This window comes from Protopterus annectens, chromosome 2.part0 (assembly GCF_019279795.1).
Source record: "Protopterus annectens isolate FY-2018-M chromosome 2.part0, PAN1.0, whole genome shotgun sequence".
NCBI classification, from domain to species: Eukaryota; Metazoa; Chordata; order Ceratodontiformes; family Protopteridae; genus Protopterus; species Protopterus annectens.
The window spans coordinates 243,918,900-243,938,062 of record NC_056728.1 but is presented as its reverse complement, the minus strand read 5'-3'; the positions used below and the strand labels follow the sequence as shown (position 1 = coordinate 243,938,062).

At 37.7% G+C, this 19,163-nt stretch overlaps 1 protein-coding gene across 2 annotated transcripts in view; it reads right to left on the bottom strand.

Annotated features, from left to right (window-relative positions):
• The window catches only part of CD28 (CD28 molecule), a 669,313-nt gene that overhangs the window by 32,173 nt on the left and 617,977 nt on the right, over positions 1–19,163 (bottom strand). For both annotated transcript variants that reach the window (XM_044060722.1, XM_044060723.1), the window contains exon 4: positions 6,199–6,317. In XM_044060722.1, the coding sequence (XP_043916657.1) occupies positions 6,199–6,317 (119 nt within the window). The remainder of the gene's footprint in view (positions 1–6,198; positions 6,318–19,163) is intronic.

Genomic DNA, 19,163 nt, shown 5'->3' with positions numbered 1-19,163 from the left:
CTAAAGATAAGCTGGCAAACTGGCAAGTTGTCAAGGAGGCAAGTTAACTATAATATGTTACTTCTATGTTGTGTCTACTTCCCTCTTTTTAAGCCAGTTCACGAGTGTTTACACTTTTTACTCTTGTTATAGCTTTACCTTGGCTTTAATATTGTGTATATGACAAATGGAAGATCTTGGATTCATCCTTGTGTTCTGTCACAAAATATTGGCGCTAGCCTGGTTTTGAATAGATTGTTTTTTGATTTGGTGACTATTCTTCATGTATGTGGTTATAGCTGGGTTTGGCCATTAATTGAGATCTATTTGTACTTCTTGCAGAGTTATTTATATTCATTTTACTTTTTATATGGAACTTTATTAGCTTTAATAATTTACTGTTTTAGTTTATTTTTAGACTGCATATCTACTGCTCTTGCTGTGTTATTGTTTTAATGTTAAGAATTTGCCTTTTTATTATGTTTATTTTACAGATTTACCTTAGCAATTGCTATTGATTCTTTCAGGTTTCAGTTTGTCAGACATTTTCTTTGTTTTTATCTTTTACATCCTTTTACATTCTCAGTTTTATTTCAAGTTTCATTTGCCCCTTCTATCCATTTTACTACTATCCGTGTGATATTTTTAACTTCAAACATTTGAATTATTTTTAGGTTACATCTCTGCCTTAGTCATTATTGTTTAGTCTATAGTTCACGTTTCATTTTTCAATTTGACATATATTTTCCATATTTTTATCTGTTTGCCAGTTCAGTTTTATCTGAAGTTTCATTTACCATTTCTAACCATTTTTACTGTTAAAGATGTTTCCACATTTTGTTTCATTTTAGTCTCATCACATATTTGGTGCACTTTCTATGGGATTTATTATTGTTTATAAAACAAAGAAAGTCATAGACCCACACCTTTTTTTCCTCCAAAGGTGCCTAGGGATACACACATGCGTGCACACACACACACACACACACACACACACACACACACGCACACACGCACACACGCACACGCACACACGCACACACACACACACACACACACACACACACACACACACACACACACACACACACACACACACACACACACAAATGGTTGAGCGTTGATGAGAAACACAGGTTCAGCCATACTGTTAATCTCATTGGGGACCCCAGGAATCTGTTCCTTGGCTGAAACAAATCATTTTTAATTTCCGTTATGAAGTAAAACGGTATGCCATTTAGCCTAGCACATGGTATGGGTAGGATCCACTGACCCCTCATTCAGTCTGGTAGAGTTATATACAACCTTCTTTCTAGATGTTTCATCTCAGGTAAAATATTTTAATACCAGGCCTATTGAAAATAATAACACCATTCTGTTGAACCTGCTATGAAATGTTGATCTCATTCATCACAGAAAGCTGCTTAGATGCTAGCTTTGGTCCTGTCCTCATAGTCTTAGTTCCCCCAGTTTTCCATGATTTAGCACTCAAGGGTTAACTGGATTGAGAGTGGGAATGTAATTGTTCTTTGTTCTATCATTTACCTAATAAACAAGCACCAGCTCCTCTGAATGTACCTAGGTACAGCAGCAGCAACCACTGGGTGCCTCTTCCATTACAATCCACTTGGTAGAGTGGGGATATTCCTTTAAGAGTTTCCTGACTTTCTTGTCTCTTCAGTGTTTGTATTCTCCAAATAGATCCTCCCGGGGAGCTACCACATCAGTGTAGATGAGATATTGGTGGCATCTTAAAATAATTCCATTGTATCACAAAAAGATTTGGGTAGACTCAGGTGATTACAAACACAAAATCCACGATAGAACTCCAAAAAACAAACAGCACACCAGGAAAAAGATTTGAGATTGCTCTTTACTGATGCATTCTGGTACCTCAGCTTTCGCCTTCAAAGGAATAAACTTTTACATCAAACAGCTGTTTTTTATATTATTACATCACAATTTTCAAACTGGTTTCCACCAATGAACTCGATACATCTATTAGAAAATATGTCATTCCATTTAAAGTGCCTGTTGCATATTAAATACATAAATATATTGCAAAACTAATTAGACATTTAAATACATCACTTATAAACCCACATAATAACAAATACTTTTTAAATAATTTTAAATAATTATTAACTCCATATAACTCAGATATCCTAATATTAATCAGATTTCATAAAGTGGAGTGCAACCGCTAAAAATGCCACAGTTCATATGTTATTTATATATCTACACATGTAACTATCTATGTAAAAAATTCTATTCATCCTACCTAATGAATTGATGTAATTTCAAATATACTACCATGAACTACTGTGAACTACAATGTGCCAATACTTCTCCCAATTTGAAAATTGTGATGTAATAATATAAAAAACAGCTGTTTGATGTAAAAGTTCATTCCTTTGAAGGCGAAAGCCAAGGTACCGGAATGCATCAGTAAAGAGCAATCTCAAATCTTTTTCCTGGTGTGCTGTTTGTTTTTTAGACTCAGATGATTACCTTTGCTACCTACAAATTTGGTTATATATTTGAGTTGCTCTTTCAGCTTAATGTGATAACTAGTGATATGGTTTTAGAGCCTGTTACTTCATTGACCACTGACCAAATCCAGATAGAACCCTGGACATTAGCTATGCACAATGCAGGAGAATCAGACCTTGCCTCTTCACTTGACAAAATGGTCCTGAGTTATGTAGGACTAATCTGCTTGGATTCCTGACAGCCACTGTTCAGCTTTCTGCTGGTGTACACTTCAATTTCTGATATCAATGATTGTATCTCTGTCCTTCCTGATATGCATACTACTAATTATCCAGTGAATCTATATCCTATCAGGGTTGTTCTGGCTTGTCAAGAGGCACTGTATTAGTGTAATGCCCTGGAACAAGGACTTCCATCGAAAGGAAGCTTTAGTTACTCCTGTCCTCAAAAAGGCTGTGCTAGGTCCTGACAGTCTTGATAACTATTGTTCTATTTCAACCCCCCCCCCTTTGCAGGCACATTTCTTATGATAGTAGTGTACATTTAAAATGGAATTTTATTGAGTACTGCTAAAAATTATGATTCTTTCCAGTCCAGTTTCCAAGCTATATATAGGAAGGAGATGTTCTTACCAGAGCCTTTAACAATCCCTTTTTAGTGAGGAATCTTTCATCTTTATTTGATATGGTTGACAATAACACTTTCCTTAACTAACCTGAATAACACTGTGGTGTTGCTCTGATATGACTTGGTTCCTACCTTTCTGGGCACAGGCAGAGAGTGTCATCAGGGGGTTACACCTTCTTTTTCCCTTGCCCTTGATTGTGCAGTTCTAGAGGGTTCCATTCATACGTACACAAACATTTGCACATTGACATGTAAACACATATGTACAAACCCAAACGTGTGCATTCGGATTCACTTTAGAAGCTCAAAATACTGAAATATCGAATTTTAGTACTCTGAACCCATAAAGTGGAATCCTGATAAGAGCGAAAGCTCAGAAGCGAGAAATTGAAAACCTTGAATACCGGAGGTTTTGAATTTCGCACTTCTGAGGTTCCTCTGTGATCATGGATTTAGATAAGTGTGTGCGTGTGTGTGTGTGTGTGTGTGTGTGTGTGTGTGTGTGTGTGTGTGTGTGTGTGTGTGTGTGTGTTAAGAGTTTTGGGTAGGGGCTGTGGGGTGTGTTAGTGTGTTTTGTTGCTGTGATATGTGTGTGTGTGTGTGTGTGTATGTGTGTGTGTGTGTGTGTGTGTGTGTGTGTGTGTGTGTGTGTGTGTGTGTGTGTGTGTGTGTGTGAGCAGAATGTAGCTTGCGCGGTTGTGTTGTGTGTGTGTGTGTTTGTGTGTAGTTCAACCTCAGAGTTAGAATATTTATGTAGGGGAGTGTGGGGGGCACAGCCCCCCACATGGGGGGGTGCAGGGGGCTTGCCCCCTGCTTTTATGTAGTAGAGAGCTTGTATTTGTGTGTGGGGAGGATGGTGTGTGTGCGGTAGTAGAGCGAAATTCAAAATCTCTGGTGTGCGAGATTTTGAATTTCACGCTTCTGAGTTTTCTGTTTTGAAGATTCGACTTTATGGGTTTGAAATACTGAAATTCGATATTTCAGTATTTCGAGCTTCTAAAGTGAATCCATGCATTCACATGCAAAAAGAATTGTGCAATCCCATTTATACTTGCCCAAACATACACTTGTTCACTCATGCAGATACATACACACGCACACAGACTCACACACAAACACATGCACACACACAAGCAAATATGTGTCAACACAAATATGCAAAAACCATGCACAGACTTATGCATACACAAGCAAATACAAGTTTACATAAAAGTGCAGATGTAAATATGCAGACATTCACAAACATACATATGTACACACCAGTACAGATGCTGAACTCGTGAACAAACACAGAGATATGCAAACACAAAAGGAAAAATACATGTTTGCAGCCACATGCCTACACACACTGTACTCTCAGAAACAGTTTCTATTGTAATATTATGACATGGGTGGAGGAGTATACCTGCAGAAGTTAGAAGGTATATTCTGGGATCCTTTGGGTGAGATGTTAAACTGGCATCCCGTATGCTTGTTGGTTATAACCCAGGTGGATGTAAAAGATCCCTGGGAATCTCTCAAAAAAAGCATAGGTGAAGTTCCCTAATGTTATGGCTAAATCAACACTCCTAGTGCAAATACCAGTTTGGGTCTACCCTAAAAAGAAGCTACTAGCCTCATAAGATTAACCTGGTCAACAAAGAATGAATAAATAAATAATATAAGAAAGGAGACTTGGAGACCTAGAGAAGTTGATTAAGGAATATTCTGGCATGTAGAAATAAGGCAATTGTTACCCTAAACCTAGAGAGACTGTATGGAAGTGTTTGTATAGGTTGCTAGCATAAGACTGTAAGGAAGAGTTTCTATAAGTTGCTAGCATGAGACAGTAAGAAAGGGTTTCTACAGGTTGCTACCACAAGACTGTAAGGAAGTGTTTATATAAGTTGCTAGCATGCTACTTTCCCTAAACTGGAAGGACTATTGTGTTGTTATCCTGTTAACTTCCTGTAAGTAAAGTTCAGTTCTTATAAACTGCATTATAGCATATTCTGGACCCATGAAGCAAAAGTATTATGATTATTATTATTATGGCTTACCCCTCCCCATGTCTAAAGCTGTTGACTGTGTAAAGTATATCCAATGTTAGCCATAAGAACTGGGTCCAAAGACAGTTTTTTTAATTACTGATGCCAACCTAATTTTGCAACACTAAATAAAATGCATCAGTGACAACATTCAAGTATTTAATCATTTTATAGATGATCTTTAAAGGTACAAAACAACTTTACACCCCCCCCCCCCCGTGTACTTTTGGTTAGAATTTCTTAGCTGAGACTGTATCAGAACATTTTACTTAGATAGATAAATAGATCGATATATATTGAAGTACTCTCTCTCTCTCTATATATATATATATATATATGTGTGTGTGTGTGTGTGTGTGTGTATTCCTGTTTGACTTAAAAAGGCAACTATCCTCTTTTTATTGCAAATAAACCTTCCTGTAAGTCAGTATTGCTATACACGGAATTGATTCCCACCCTGAAGAAAATAAATATCTTTTCACCCATAATGTGGCAATTTAGGTTAAACAAAAATATGTTGGCATTTTGTTTAATATTAATGCAGGTGCTATCACCCCAATACCTCCATAGGGAGCTGAACAGACAAAGGGAAGAGTGCATATTCTGAATGCCAACATGTGAGTCATGTAAGCTGTTTTCAATTTACAAAATTACAGTGAGTTAAACAACATGAGTGACTTGTATGTCCTTCTTTCATAGCATGTGATGTTTTGATTATGAAGAAGGCCGTATATGAACTGTAGAACCAAGGGCCTACGTCCTGCCTTTAAAGCAAAGTTCTTTGCAGAGTTGATATTATTAGGTTTGTGTGTATGTATAGTGTGTTTGCATGTGTACACAGGTGAGTCGGTTGGGGACAGGGAGAGAGACAGATGTGATAAAACAGTTATAATAATATCATTACTGAAAATAATACTCACCCAGCAGATAATCATCAAGCCTGTCATGATGTGATAAAACAGTTATAATAATATCATTACTGAAAATAATACTCACCCAGCAGATAATCATCAAGCCTGTCATGATGTGATAAAACAGTTATAATAATATCATTACTGAAAATAATACTCACCCAGCAGATAATCATCAAGCCTGTCATGAAAATGCCATATATTCCAAGGACTAATATAACTGCCAGGTATATCCATGAGATATCATTTGGCACACATGGTACAGGTGATGGTGGAACACCTGAAAGAAAAAAGTATTTTACCTGAAAGATGCACATCTGCATTCTCTTTTAATATCATTTGCTAATATTTTATTAATGATTTACAACCTATGTTTTTTTGTTTGGTTACCATTGCATGACGTGTGTAATATACTTCCCTGTAGTAGATGTAATGCTTCAGGACAGCTAGACATTGTAAACATTTTTATAAATAATCTTAGTAATTTACTAAATGGCATTGATATTTCAATGATTATAGCACTACAAAAAAATACAGAAAAACATATAACAAAAGACATTATTTCCTGACTAAATGAACTAAACATCACTGATGTGGAATTCATGCCTAAGAGGAAACTGTATGCTTATTCTCTCAACATAGTGGGTTTCTGGCTCTTTTTTAGACCACAGCTCTGCATTGTTTGCATTTATACTTTTTAGTCAATGGCCTCCATTTTGGTTCAACATGTCAGAGAACTGGAAGGCTGTAAAACAAAACAGGATTCTATTAAATGAGATCCAGTCCTAAAGGAAAATATGCAATAATTCTCGCCAATTATTTTTTTAAACCTTATGCTTAATTATAATGCTAATTTAAGATGCAATATTCCCATCAAGAGTTAGAAGACTAAAGGGGAACAAATGCCCCTGGCTAGGAACAAATGCCCCTGGGTGATGGTGTTTCCTAAGGAGTAATTAAGAGAAAGGGATAACTGGTGATTGAAAGGCCTCAGATAACTCAGTCCTTTATTAATAATTCTTTTCTTTAGCAGGAATACCAGGATAGCTACAAAAATCACAAAAACCTGCTATCTAAGATAAAAAAAATTGTGCTGAGAAATCAGTATAAAACGTGTTTTGTGATAGGAGATAAAAATCAGAAAACTGATTCTAGTTGTAAAAGTATCTTAGAAGTGTTTGCTTCTTCTTCTTTTCTCTAGGTGGACAGTCAGGCCCATTACTGCAAACCCTTGTATATATTAATAACTTGTCTGTCCAATGAAATAATACTTCTGGCATTTTGTAAAATAGCCTTCCTAAAAGCATACACGTGCTATAGAACAATCACTAGTCTAAGACAAATGGTACGGAAAATTATATACTCCTAATTGGAAGTGGCAAAGGGGTTAGCGTAATGGTTAAGGTCTTTACCTCAGAGATACCAACATATCTGCAAATCGATATAGATCAATAGACTTGCTCTGGAGTAGACTCCCTACGCAAATAAAACAAAATTCATCCCTATCAATACACAAGTGCAACTTGGATATATGTTGGAGATAGAAATTTAGTCCACGACTGCCCCCTGTACTACTAATAGACAGAAGCATCTCCTAAATGCTTTATCTCATGCAGGGGTCCCTTCAAATTATCTATGGTATTGCCAGTTATTCTCATAGGGGTAATATCTAATTATCAACAGTGAGATGGGTAAGGGCAATCTCAAACCTAATAGGATAGGTTTATTCAAGCACAAAAAGGAAACTGGCTAGGCTTAAAATGGCCCTCAAGGGCAGCCAGCCTAGTACTTACCTATGAACCTATGATACCAATAATACAAAGTACTTGGTTTGATACTGACCTCTAGTTATTGGCTAGGCTTGTAACAGTCTGTAGACTGGAAGCCTAATATTTGCCTTTGAACCTATGAACCTATAAGAGAACATTCATTCATAGAGCCTCCTCCTGAGAATTTACAAAAGGGTTCAATACAGTACTGGCTATTTACTTTGCAGCAGATACTATTATCATCAGTATCAAAATACTGTTAGTTACAAGTTCATCTTTGACATGAAAAGAACTTTTAAGTTGCTTTTCTCTTCTGTCTTACATATACAGTGGATATAAAAAGTCTACATACCCCTGTTAAAATGCCAGGTTTTTGTGATATAAAAAATGAGACCACAATAAATAATTTCAAAACTTTTCCCACCTTTAAAGTGACATATAACCTGTAGAATTCAATTGAAAAACAAAAAATCTGTTAGGGGAAAAAACAAAAAATAAAAAACATACAATAAGCTGGTTGCATAAGTGTGCACACCCTTAAACTAATACTTTGTTGAAGCACTTTTTGCTTTAATTACAGCATTCAGTCTTCTTGGGTACACACCTGCCATCAATTAAAGAGACTCTGGTTAACCCCAAGTAAAGTTCAGCTGTCCTAGTAGGATTTTCCTGACATTTACTCAGTTGCGTGCCAAAAGCCATGGTTCACAGAGAGCTTACAAATCATCAAAGGGATCTCATTGTTGAAAGGTATCAGTCAGGAGAAGGGTACAAAAAAATTCCACAGCATTGGATATACCATGGAACACAGTGAAGACAGTCATGAAAAAGTGGAGAAAATATGGGACAACAGTGACATTGCAAAGAACTGGATGTCCCTCCAAAATTGATGAAAATACCAGATGAAAACTGGTTGGGGAGGCTGCTAAGAGACCTACATCAACACTGAAGGAGCTGCAGGAATTTCTGGCAAGTATTGGTTGTGTACTACATGTGACAACAATCTCCTTTATTCTCCATATGTCTGGCCTATGGGGTAGGATTGTAAGAAAGAAGCCTTTTCTTAAACAGAAAAACAACCAAGCCTGACTAAAATTTGCAAAACAATATATCAAGTCTCCCAAAAGCATGTAGGAAAATGTGTTATGGTCTGATGAGACCAAGGTTGAACTTTTTGGCCACAATTCCAAAAGGTATGTTTGGTGCAAAAACAACACTTCGCATCACCAAAAGAACGCCATCCTCATGGTGAAGCATGGTGGTGGCACTATCATGCTTTGGGGCTGTTTTTCTTCAGCTGGAGCTGGAGCTTTAATCAAGGTGGAGGGAATTATGAACAGTTCCAAATACCAGTCACTTTTGGCCCAAAACCTTCAGGCGTCTGCTAGAAAGTGGAAGATGAAGAAGAATTTCACCTTTCAACACGACAATGACCCCAAGCATATATCCACAAAAGAATGGCTTCACCAGAAGAAAGTTATAGTTTTGGAATGGCCCAACCACAGCCCAGACTTAAATCTGATAGAAAATCTGTGGGGTGACCTGAAGAGGGCTGTGCACAAGAGATGCCCTAGCAATCTGACAGATTTGAAGCATTTTGCAAGGAAGAGTGGGCAAATATTGCCAAGTCAAGATGTGCTATGCTGATAAACCCCTACCCAAGAAGACTGAATGCTGTAATTAAATCAAAAGGTGTTTCAACAAGGTATTAGTTTAAGGGTGTGCACACTTATGCAACCAGCTTATTGTATGTTTTTTATTTTTTATATTTTTCCCCTAACAGATTTGTTTGTTTTTCAATTGAATTGTACAGGTTATAGGTCACATTAAAGGTGAGAAAAGTGTTGAAATGATTTATTGTGTTCTCATTTTTTATATCACAAAAACTTGGCATTTTAACATGGGTGTGTACACTTTTTATATCCACTGTAGTGACTCTATGCTGTTGGGAGGGTGGCTGTGATGAATGGCCATTCATGGTTCTCTAATTATTTAAAGGAAAGGCCATTTATAGTGAATTTACTATCAGTTACATCACATACTGGTGTTTTTAAGGAGGTTTTGTGCAGATTTCAATACTATGACCCATATTACTAGCATGATTTATCAATGGCATATCCTTGATCTGACAAAAGTTAAAGACAGAGATGTATGAAGATGATTTAATCTTATTCAAAGAAGCTAGAAAAAGAGGGCAGTGAGAAGCTATAGGCAAAACTCAATTAGTTCTGGAGTTAGCTGGAAAGCAGTAAGCTAATAAATCTAAAAAAAAGAAGAAACAAGTGTTGTTTGGGCTCTCACAAAGCAAGTAAGCTATGCTTATGATCTCAGACCCTCTGGGACACTCAACAGATATGATCCACATATACAAATAAATGAATGTTTGGGTTGATCTTTTCATTTTTACTTGTAGAATTAATGCTACTATTCTCCAAATTAACATAAATAAAATGTACAGGCATATTTCACTATTGGAACCACAAGGACACTATTGTATCTCTCCACAAAAAGCTAAATCTCTTCCATTTCCAGGCCAAGCTTCATTACTGTTGTGAACAATTTAGGAAGAAGCAGAATGACCCTAAATTCATATCCATACTACTGCAATATTTAAGTGCAAATGTTTATAATGTAGAAAAGTCAAAAACACACCAGTTGTTCGTGGTAAAGGTGGTTCCAAAACTTTAATAAAATAGTACAAATAAAGAACAGGTAAGCGCTTTCGCATGTAGCTTCTTCAGACCTATTATCAAGTAAAAACTCCCCTACATTGTTTTGCTGTTTTTTTCCCCTACATCGTTTTGCTGTTTGGACTTATATTTGCTTGTTAAAAAGCTACATGCAAAAGCGCTTACCTGTTCTTTATTTTTACTATTTTATTAAAGTTTTGGAACCACCTTTACCGTGAACAACTGGTGTGTTTTTGACTTTTCTACATTGTTGTGTTTTACAAACCAGTTGATCTTTTCCCCTACGTCGTTTTGCTGTTTGGACTTATATTTGCATAGGTTTATACGTTGATCCTAGGCAAGCAATCACTAAGACCATTATGAGCCTTGCCAAGTAAGTCCCTTGAATTACTGTGTAACGCAATAGTCCATCCCTTTTGCCCAGAAAGTCTATACAGGGTTACCCAGGGAAGAATGTATTCAATTTTTGAGATTAACTTTGAAAGCGGCCAGATTCCTGGTTTGTTTGACATGGAGGTGGGTTTTGTTCTACAGGTGTGGCATGCATTTGGGTTGGATACCTATCCCACCTATGAGTGTTTATTTATTAATGTAGGTTGAGATCCTTGGTATGGCAGTTTCAGGAATTACTGGTTCTGCACAAGTGCAAGAGGTTGAATAAGGCATGGTCCTTCGTGGCTCAAAAACAAGGTAACAATCACCATGAAAGAGTCATCTATCTGGACACCGAATGAACTTGAGACCTGTGAACTTTTTAGTTAAGAATCTCTGAGGCCTCTCAAGTTGAGCAATATGGTTAGAAAGGTGCATTCCAAAAAGATCATTATAATCAGTCATGGACTTTATGAGGTTTAAGTACAGAGGTCTTCATCCTTTGAAAATTAATTTGGCCAAACTATTGTGCAGACATGCTGGCCAAGTTGTCCAAGCCCTGATGACAGTATTGATTTGATGGAGTATGTTATTAATATGATAGGAGGTGGGGACATTGTGTTTACCATACAGATTTACATTACATTTCTTACCATTTAGCTCAACACCATTGTAAGTGCACCAAGAGCTAGAACTGTATGATCATGCATTGTAAGCGCACCAGGAGCTAGAACTGTATGATCTTGCATTGTAAGTGCACCAAGAGCTAGAACTGTATGATCTTGCATTGTAAGTGCACCAAGAGCTAGAGCTGTATGATCATGCATTGTAAGCGCACCAAGAGCTAGAACTGAATGATCTTGCATTGTAAGTGCACCAAGAGCTAGAACTGTATGATCTTGCATTGTAAGCAAACCAAGAGCTAGAGCTATATGATCATGCATTGTAAACGCACCAAGAGCAAGAACTGTATGATCTTGCATTGTAAGCGCACCAAGAACTAGAACTGTTTGATCTTGCACTGTAAGCGCACCAAGAGCTAGTACTGTATGATCTTGCATTGTAAGCGCAGCTAAAGCTGTATGATCATGCATTGTAAGTGCACCAAGAGCGAGAATTGTTTGATCTTGCACTGTAAATGCACCAAGAACTAGAACTGTATGATCTTGCTGAAGCAAGTGGGTGTCAGAAAGTGAGAAAATAATTTCACCCAGTTTGTTATCAATAAACTTAGATTACCTAAACTTTGTTCGGTACACAGTGCAACAGCAGATGGCTGATTTTTCTTTTTTAGTGCGATCATGCATCCTATTCTGTCTAATAGGTGATTATGTAATTATTATGTGAATTATTTAAAACTTAAAAATGTATGGTAGTAGTAAGATACTTTAAAGGTTCCTATTACTAAACAATGCACAGTACATCTTAGGAGAGGCTGTGGCCACACTCTCAACTACACAATATGTCAAGAAGTGTCATGATACTTTTGCAACAGTGGACACCTGTGATATACCTCACTATAATAAATGAGACCTCAAAACAGCATGTGTGGGGACTACTGAACAGATATATGCCTGAGCAAGGAATGCAAATAAGGTGCATAAGGAAAGCTGGTGGTGGAATGCAGAAGTCCAGGAAGTCATCAGAAGAAAGAAGGAGCGCAGGAAAAAGTAGTAGATAGGAAATTTGGACCAGTATAAGAAGGGACACTGGTTGCCTAACAAAGATGTTAAGAGAAGAGTTGCAGAAGCAAACAACAAGGCATTGGAGGCACCTTACCAGCTTCTGGAAAGTGACTCAGTAGATGGTACAAAGAAACTATATCAGGGTACAAGGCAAAGACCGAAAGATAAAGAAGCTAGTCAGACACCCTTTGTAAGAGATACAAGCAAAAACCTTCTCACCAGTCAACAGAGCATCAAAGGCAGATGGAAGGAGTACTTCCAGCAGCTTCTGAATGAAGAAAAACCCAGAGAAGCTGCACTGCCTCAAACACAACCTACAATGAAAGAAGAGGAATATCCCACACTAGAAGAAGTAAGAACAGCATTAAAGAAATAGAAGTCAGCAGGCTCAGATGAGGCCACAGCAGATACGATCAATATTTGGATGAGACAGGGGGAGAAATGGCTCCTGAGGGTACCCATAGCAGTATGGAGAGAAAGATGTATCCCAGATAACCAAAGAATAAGCATACTAGTGCCAGTGTTCAAAAATCAAGGGGCATCCACAATTGATTGAGTTATCAAACTCCTGTCACACTGCATGAAAGTACCAGACAGAGTGATTGATAAATGAACATGCAGAGTAGTAGAAGGTAAGATGGGAGATCAGCAGTTCAGATTCAGATTCAGATCAAAATGCAGCACAACTGACCCAATGTTTGTAGTCAAACAGATAGTTGAGAAGAACCTAGAGATGAGAAAAGACTCCAATTGGGCATTCCTACAATTGGAGAAAGTATATGACAAAGTCCCAAGAAAGCTGATTTCGGCAGTCAAGTGGTTGTTTGGAGTCCCATAAGCATTAGTAGAACTAGAGGGGTCCCCAGTGGGAGTTCATCAGGTGTCAGCCGTGAGCCCACTGTTATTCATACTGGTGATGGACTCATTAGTAAACAAGTTGGAGAGTACAGATCAACAAAGTTGCTGTTTGCAGATGATATGACATTACAGGCAAACTCTGAGCAAGAACTTTAGCAAAGGATAGGGGAATGGAATGCAAAACTGCAGGCACATGGAATAAAACTGAATACAGTTAAGACAGATGTAATGGCACCAAATGGGGGAATCAGAAGAAGCTGAAATTTGAGATAGAAGGGAAAACAGTTGAACAGGTTAACATCTGCAAGTATCTGGGTGGGGTGATTGAAGAGAAGGGAAGCTTGAATGAGGAGGTCAAAACTAGAATAAGAGGAGCTGCAGCCAACTGGCATAATGTCAGGTTTAGTGCATGACAGAAGAATGCCAAAGAAGCTGAAAAGTAAGCTGTACAAAACAGTGGTATGACCAGTACTACTATGTAGTACAGAAACCTGGGCTGTAAAGGCAGAGCAGTTGAGGAAGCTAGTAGGATGCACACCCTGGGACAGACAAAGAAGTGAGGACATCAGAGCAGAAGCCAAAGTAGCTCCTATTGCAGAAAAGGTCAAACAGGACAGATTATGTTTTTTTGGGCGCATGTACAGAAACGCATAAGACAATTTGGTGAAGAAGATTTGGGACAGACAGGAAAAAGGCAAGAGGAAACAAGGATATCCAGCAACAAGGTGGATGGATTGCATGAGAGAATGTCTGCAGCGGTCAGTCAAGAAGGTAGGGGAGTGACATTGAATTAAGGATGGTGATAGCTGACACAACACTCTGACCTCATGTAGAAAACCACTGGGAGGACAAATTAATAGGCACTCAGTGCTCAGCAGATTGTGACAAGATTCACATTGTACACTGCAGTAGCTGATGCATATGCCATGCTTACTATACTGGGGAGCACTGATCCCCCTTTCTGAAATATGACCCAGGCACATATACCATGATCCATAATGCTACTGATGAAGATGTGCTCAGCAGCTTGTGGTATGGTCTTCAGTCTGCGCAGTCTGTGCTGCACGATGACATGCTTATGACGTACTGATTTTCTAGTGGCACAGAGCCCCCAAATGGTAGCATTAATCACAGTTGGTTTCTCAATCTCATCTAAAGCATTTGGCTTCTACTAACAGTAACATGATATTGAAGTTAGGCAGGAGTGGATAAGCAGTGTCTTACACCATGTACACTGCCAGTGAATTTTGGAAGGCTTTCAGTTGACTATCATGTCACAGTAATTGCAGGATTTACAGCAGTCTTCCAGTTACCGCTGTATTAACCCTGACGTGTGCATATATTTTGCAAATACTGCTCTGGGAGAACCATTGCTTCTTCTGTGAATTTGTTTGCTTTTTCTGTTGCTGCTTATTTTTACCATTTACCTCCTTCTTAAGGTTTACTTTCAAGCGTCCAATGAGTGTTGTATAAAAATATTATATAAGACAACTAGCAGTGTGAGTGTACACATGTGCATGTAGAAAAGCACTTGAGCTTCCATTACCTGTACCCAACCTTTCACAACATATTGCAGATGAGAACAATTTGTAACAAATTACCCATATGAATAAAGTGCATTGCTGGATTAAATATGCAGATAAGGCTACACCACGACTCATAATAGCATAATTCACACATTAGTCACATGAAGTGGGAAAATAAATGCACAGGATATGTATACAATTGTGTGCTGTATATGGAATGATCCCAGTACAATAATATGCCTTGAAACTGCAGTGTGATACATAAACCACTCTGATAGCCTGCACAACATTTTTGATAATTTGCTTTATGTGTTAACACAGTAATGTTATGATATCCACATGCTGTGTAAAATGTTATCCAGTTTGGCATGCACTGGCCATTCCAAGCATAAGGATGTTAACTTCATTGTACATATACTATGTGGGTTTACACCTACAGCATTCCTAAATCACTGACCAGAATGGAGTATGCTAAGAAATGGGCCACTAAAATGTATATCAAAATACTGTGTTAAAGAGATCATTTTTACCTTCTGCTTTCCTTATTGACTTTGAAAGGGATAATGAGGTTTGCTGTTGGCTCCTCTCCCCTATCATAGGTCATCACAGAAACTATACATATGCTATATATTATATGTTGTTGAATTAGTGACTCCAACTGAGGCTAAGCATTCTGAGATGAGTACCTCAATGTTGCACTAAGAAACCTATAGGGCAGTACCCAGTGTTTTCAGATAGCAAGCAACCATTATGCATTCTGGGTGGAAGTGATTTATTGGCGGGCTAATCAGAAAAAACACATGAGCAAGTGATTTCATTCAGTTCTGCCTCTAAGTTGCAGAATATGGAAGCATGCACTAATCTGACTGTATCAGTCAATGTTGCTTTTAAACAGCTAACAGTTCAGTAACCCTATTGTAGTATCATTTTCTATGTCAATGGCAAAGTTTGGCTCAGTAATACACTGATATGATAACTGCCAATGGCAATAATCATGCCATGAGGACAGAATCACAAAGTTTGAATGTATTTATTTATTTACCTTTTGTTGACCAGATTAGTCTCACTAAGGCAGCAGCCTCTTTTCAGGGTAGACCAGAGGTAATATTCATACTAACTAGAGTAAATTTCACCAGCACCCCAGGTACATTTCCCAACTCTTTTGAATAAGTGCTGCAGGATCTTTTACTTCCACCCATACAGATGGGACTTCAGTTTAACATTTCATCCAAAGGATGGCACACTCAGGAGTACAGCAACACCCCCCCCCCATGCTGAACTGCAATGTCAGTAATGGAAAATGAATCCAATCACCAGGGGTGGGAATATAACCCACAGCTTCTTGATCTTATAGCACCAAAGGCAAGTGTACTATCTATTGAACCACTGATCCTAACAGCCTATAAAACAAACTGCAAATGGCCCGTACCATTTTTGGGGTAATGAGACAACTTACACCCCAGCTACAGAGTCACTGGCATGTATTTATGAAGATTCTGCATGCCTTGAATAGCATGTCTGTGTGACAGAGCCATGCTTATAAGGCATGCAAAGTAGCAATGATAAACTATATCCTACAGTTGTAGACATGGCTGAATTGGGCCTTGTTGTGGAAGCCATGTCAAATAAATTAAAATTAAAATATTATGAGCTGAACAGTATATAAATACCGAGAAAAAATGCAAATAACTAAAAATCAAAATAATGACAGAAAAGCACAGATCACCAAGGAAAGCACAAAGCCCAGTGGGAATTAGGGCATGGCACAATGGCACAGGCATGACTAGTCACTTTTATTATATAGTCAAGTTGATGAAAAACATCTTAAGATATATATATATATATATATATATATATATATATATATATATATATATACACACACACACACACACACACACACACACACACACACACACACACACACACACACACACACACACTTTGCAGATTACACAGAATGAATTTCAGCAAAAGCACTAGTCTTGGATAACTTAGAACTTTTTGTTCTCAATAGAAGATGGCAAGAAAGCATAATGTATTACCGAGACAAATTTTAGGTTCTATAGGTACTGCAAAATATTTGGGAATACTTTACATGCCAGGAATGGCAAAATGTGAGTTCAGATAATTTCTAACACCATGAGGCTGGGGTCCATATGGAAAGGGTAGCATTGTGTAGTAGCTGTCCAGCAAATTACACTTTGCCCTGCTCTGTTGTCAGAGGCATACGTCCTACATACTGAGATGGAGGAGACTGGGTCAGCCTAATAGTAAGTGGGTTCCACATGTTCCATCTATGATTCTGAAACATAATGAGGTTCTACCTCATTTATTTATAAGGAACTTCATTACATATTTGTATGCAGTGCCATCCATATACCTGTAGTGTAGATCAGTAAGCTGTGAAGGTGAGGAAGGCGTGAGGATGATAAAGATATCTGGATGATGAAGACTTGTGACATCTGCAGTGATTACTGCTGTCAGACCTGCAGATAGTGAAAGCAGCACTGTGGCATGGCCACAGTCATCCCAACAGACAGCCTACAATGCCTACACAGTAATGCAATATGGTAATGGCTTGTCTAGTGGCCAGCAATATACATACATTATGGTCACAGACAGTAGATGACAGAAGACTCATAGGAGCACATAAATCATTGTCACACATTGCAGATACTGTATTATAGACAGAAAATGGGAGTGTGGTACACGTCATGAGAGTGAGAAGTGCTCTGATGCAGATGGTACATATGAAATGGACTTGTACTGTTATATAGTGTTTTCACATACTAGTAGTCTACCTTATCACATTATCATATTTGGTTATACCAGAAAGCACTCCCATGCCTGGATCATCATAATCCATATAGCAGAGTATGCGAACAGAATTAGTACTCATTTGTACTGGTTGCTGCACTGGAGATGGCATTCTATAATAACAACTTATCTACTGTTAGAAATCAGAACATGAGCAATATAAAACTTGTGTTAACAAAGATGGCCAAACACAGATTACTGAATTTTCAGTGAAAGTCTTCTCTACTACCTGTCAGGGGTCACATGTTAATAGGCTGTACATTCTGGTGACAGAGTGTGGCCCACTCCAGATTCTGACAGAGGTATTCCTGACATTTCAGGTGTGCTCTGTCAAATTTATACTTGCCTCAGTATGGTATTATGAGACACCGGATACCTCTGGAACAAGCATTATTTGCACAACTACCCATGAGGGCTTGCATGATTTTTTTAATTTACATATGTAAAGTAAGGAATGCCAAAAGACATGCAATAGAATTGCTAAAGTTCCAGCATGACTCATTTCTAACAGGTAGTTCATTACACTGAGCATAAATTTTCTTGCTATCTGGCCCTATAATGTATTTTCAGCCTGCAATGCTCTGTGTTGCCCATATTTCTCTTCTCCAGAAGAAAGAATTAATACTGATTCAGTATGTCTTTGGAAATAAAACTTTTATAGTCAATATAATAGTTAATAAACTATGTTTAATCACCATAGCTATGCAGTTTTGAAGCATCTAATACACTAATTAAGCTGACTTTCTATCAACTGAATTTATATTATTTATTTTAAAAAGTTTTGTGCTACGAAACAGCTTTGAAAGAAATGTCAGTATCTTAGTTTCCTACATAAATGATTTTTTCTACTTAAGTAGTCTAGGATATACACATCATGTCAAATATTAGCAGAGTAATTTCTCAGCCCATACCAATTCTCATTTAACCACTAAACCATCTTACAACTCCCATGGATTTTTCACATTTGCATAATAATCCCATAACATTGTAAAATTATTTGGAAAATGTTAAGTATCAGTTCTGTTTTAATGCAGTTTTGCAGTCAGTGTTTGTATTTAATTTGCAGTTATTTATTGTATTTATTTATATTAACTTGGTAAGATTGATGCCCTGCTATTCTTGATGAAAGGTCATTCTGTCGTTCAGCAAAAAGGATAGCACAGAAATACAGGGAGTGCTCCAGTATAGCTGATAAGAGAAATTTAGTCACAGAGTCAAGTGAAATGGGACTGTCTAATAAACTTTTGGAAATAATTTATGAAATCACCTGAATGAAGCCAGCTTTCGAATCTGCCTCCATGGGTGATATTGTGTCAAAGGTGAATGGAAAGCCATAAGCTCATGCACTGGAGATGCAAGAGATGGATTTACAGCTACATTCCTGTACTATTGTCATGGTTAAGGAT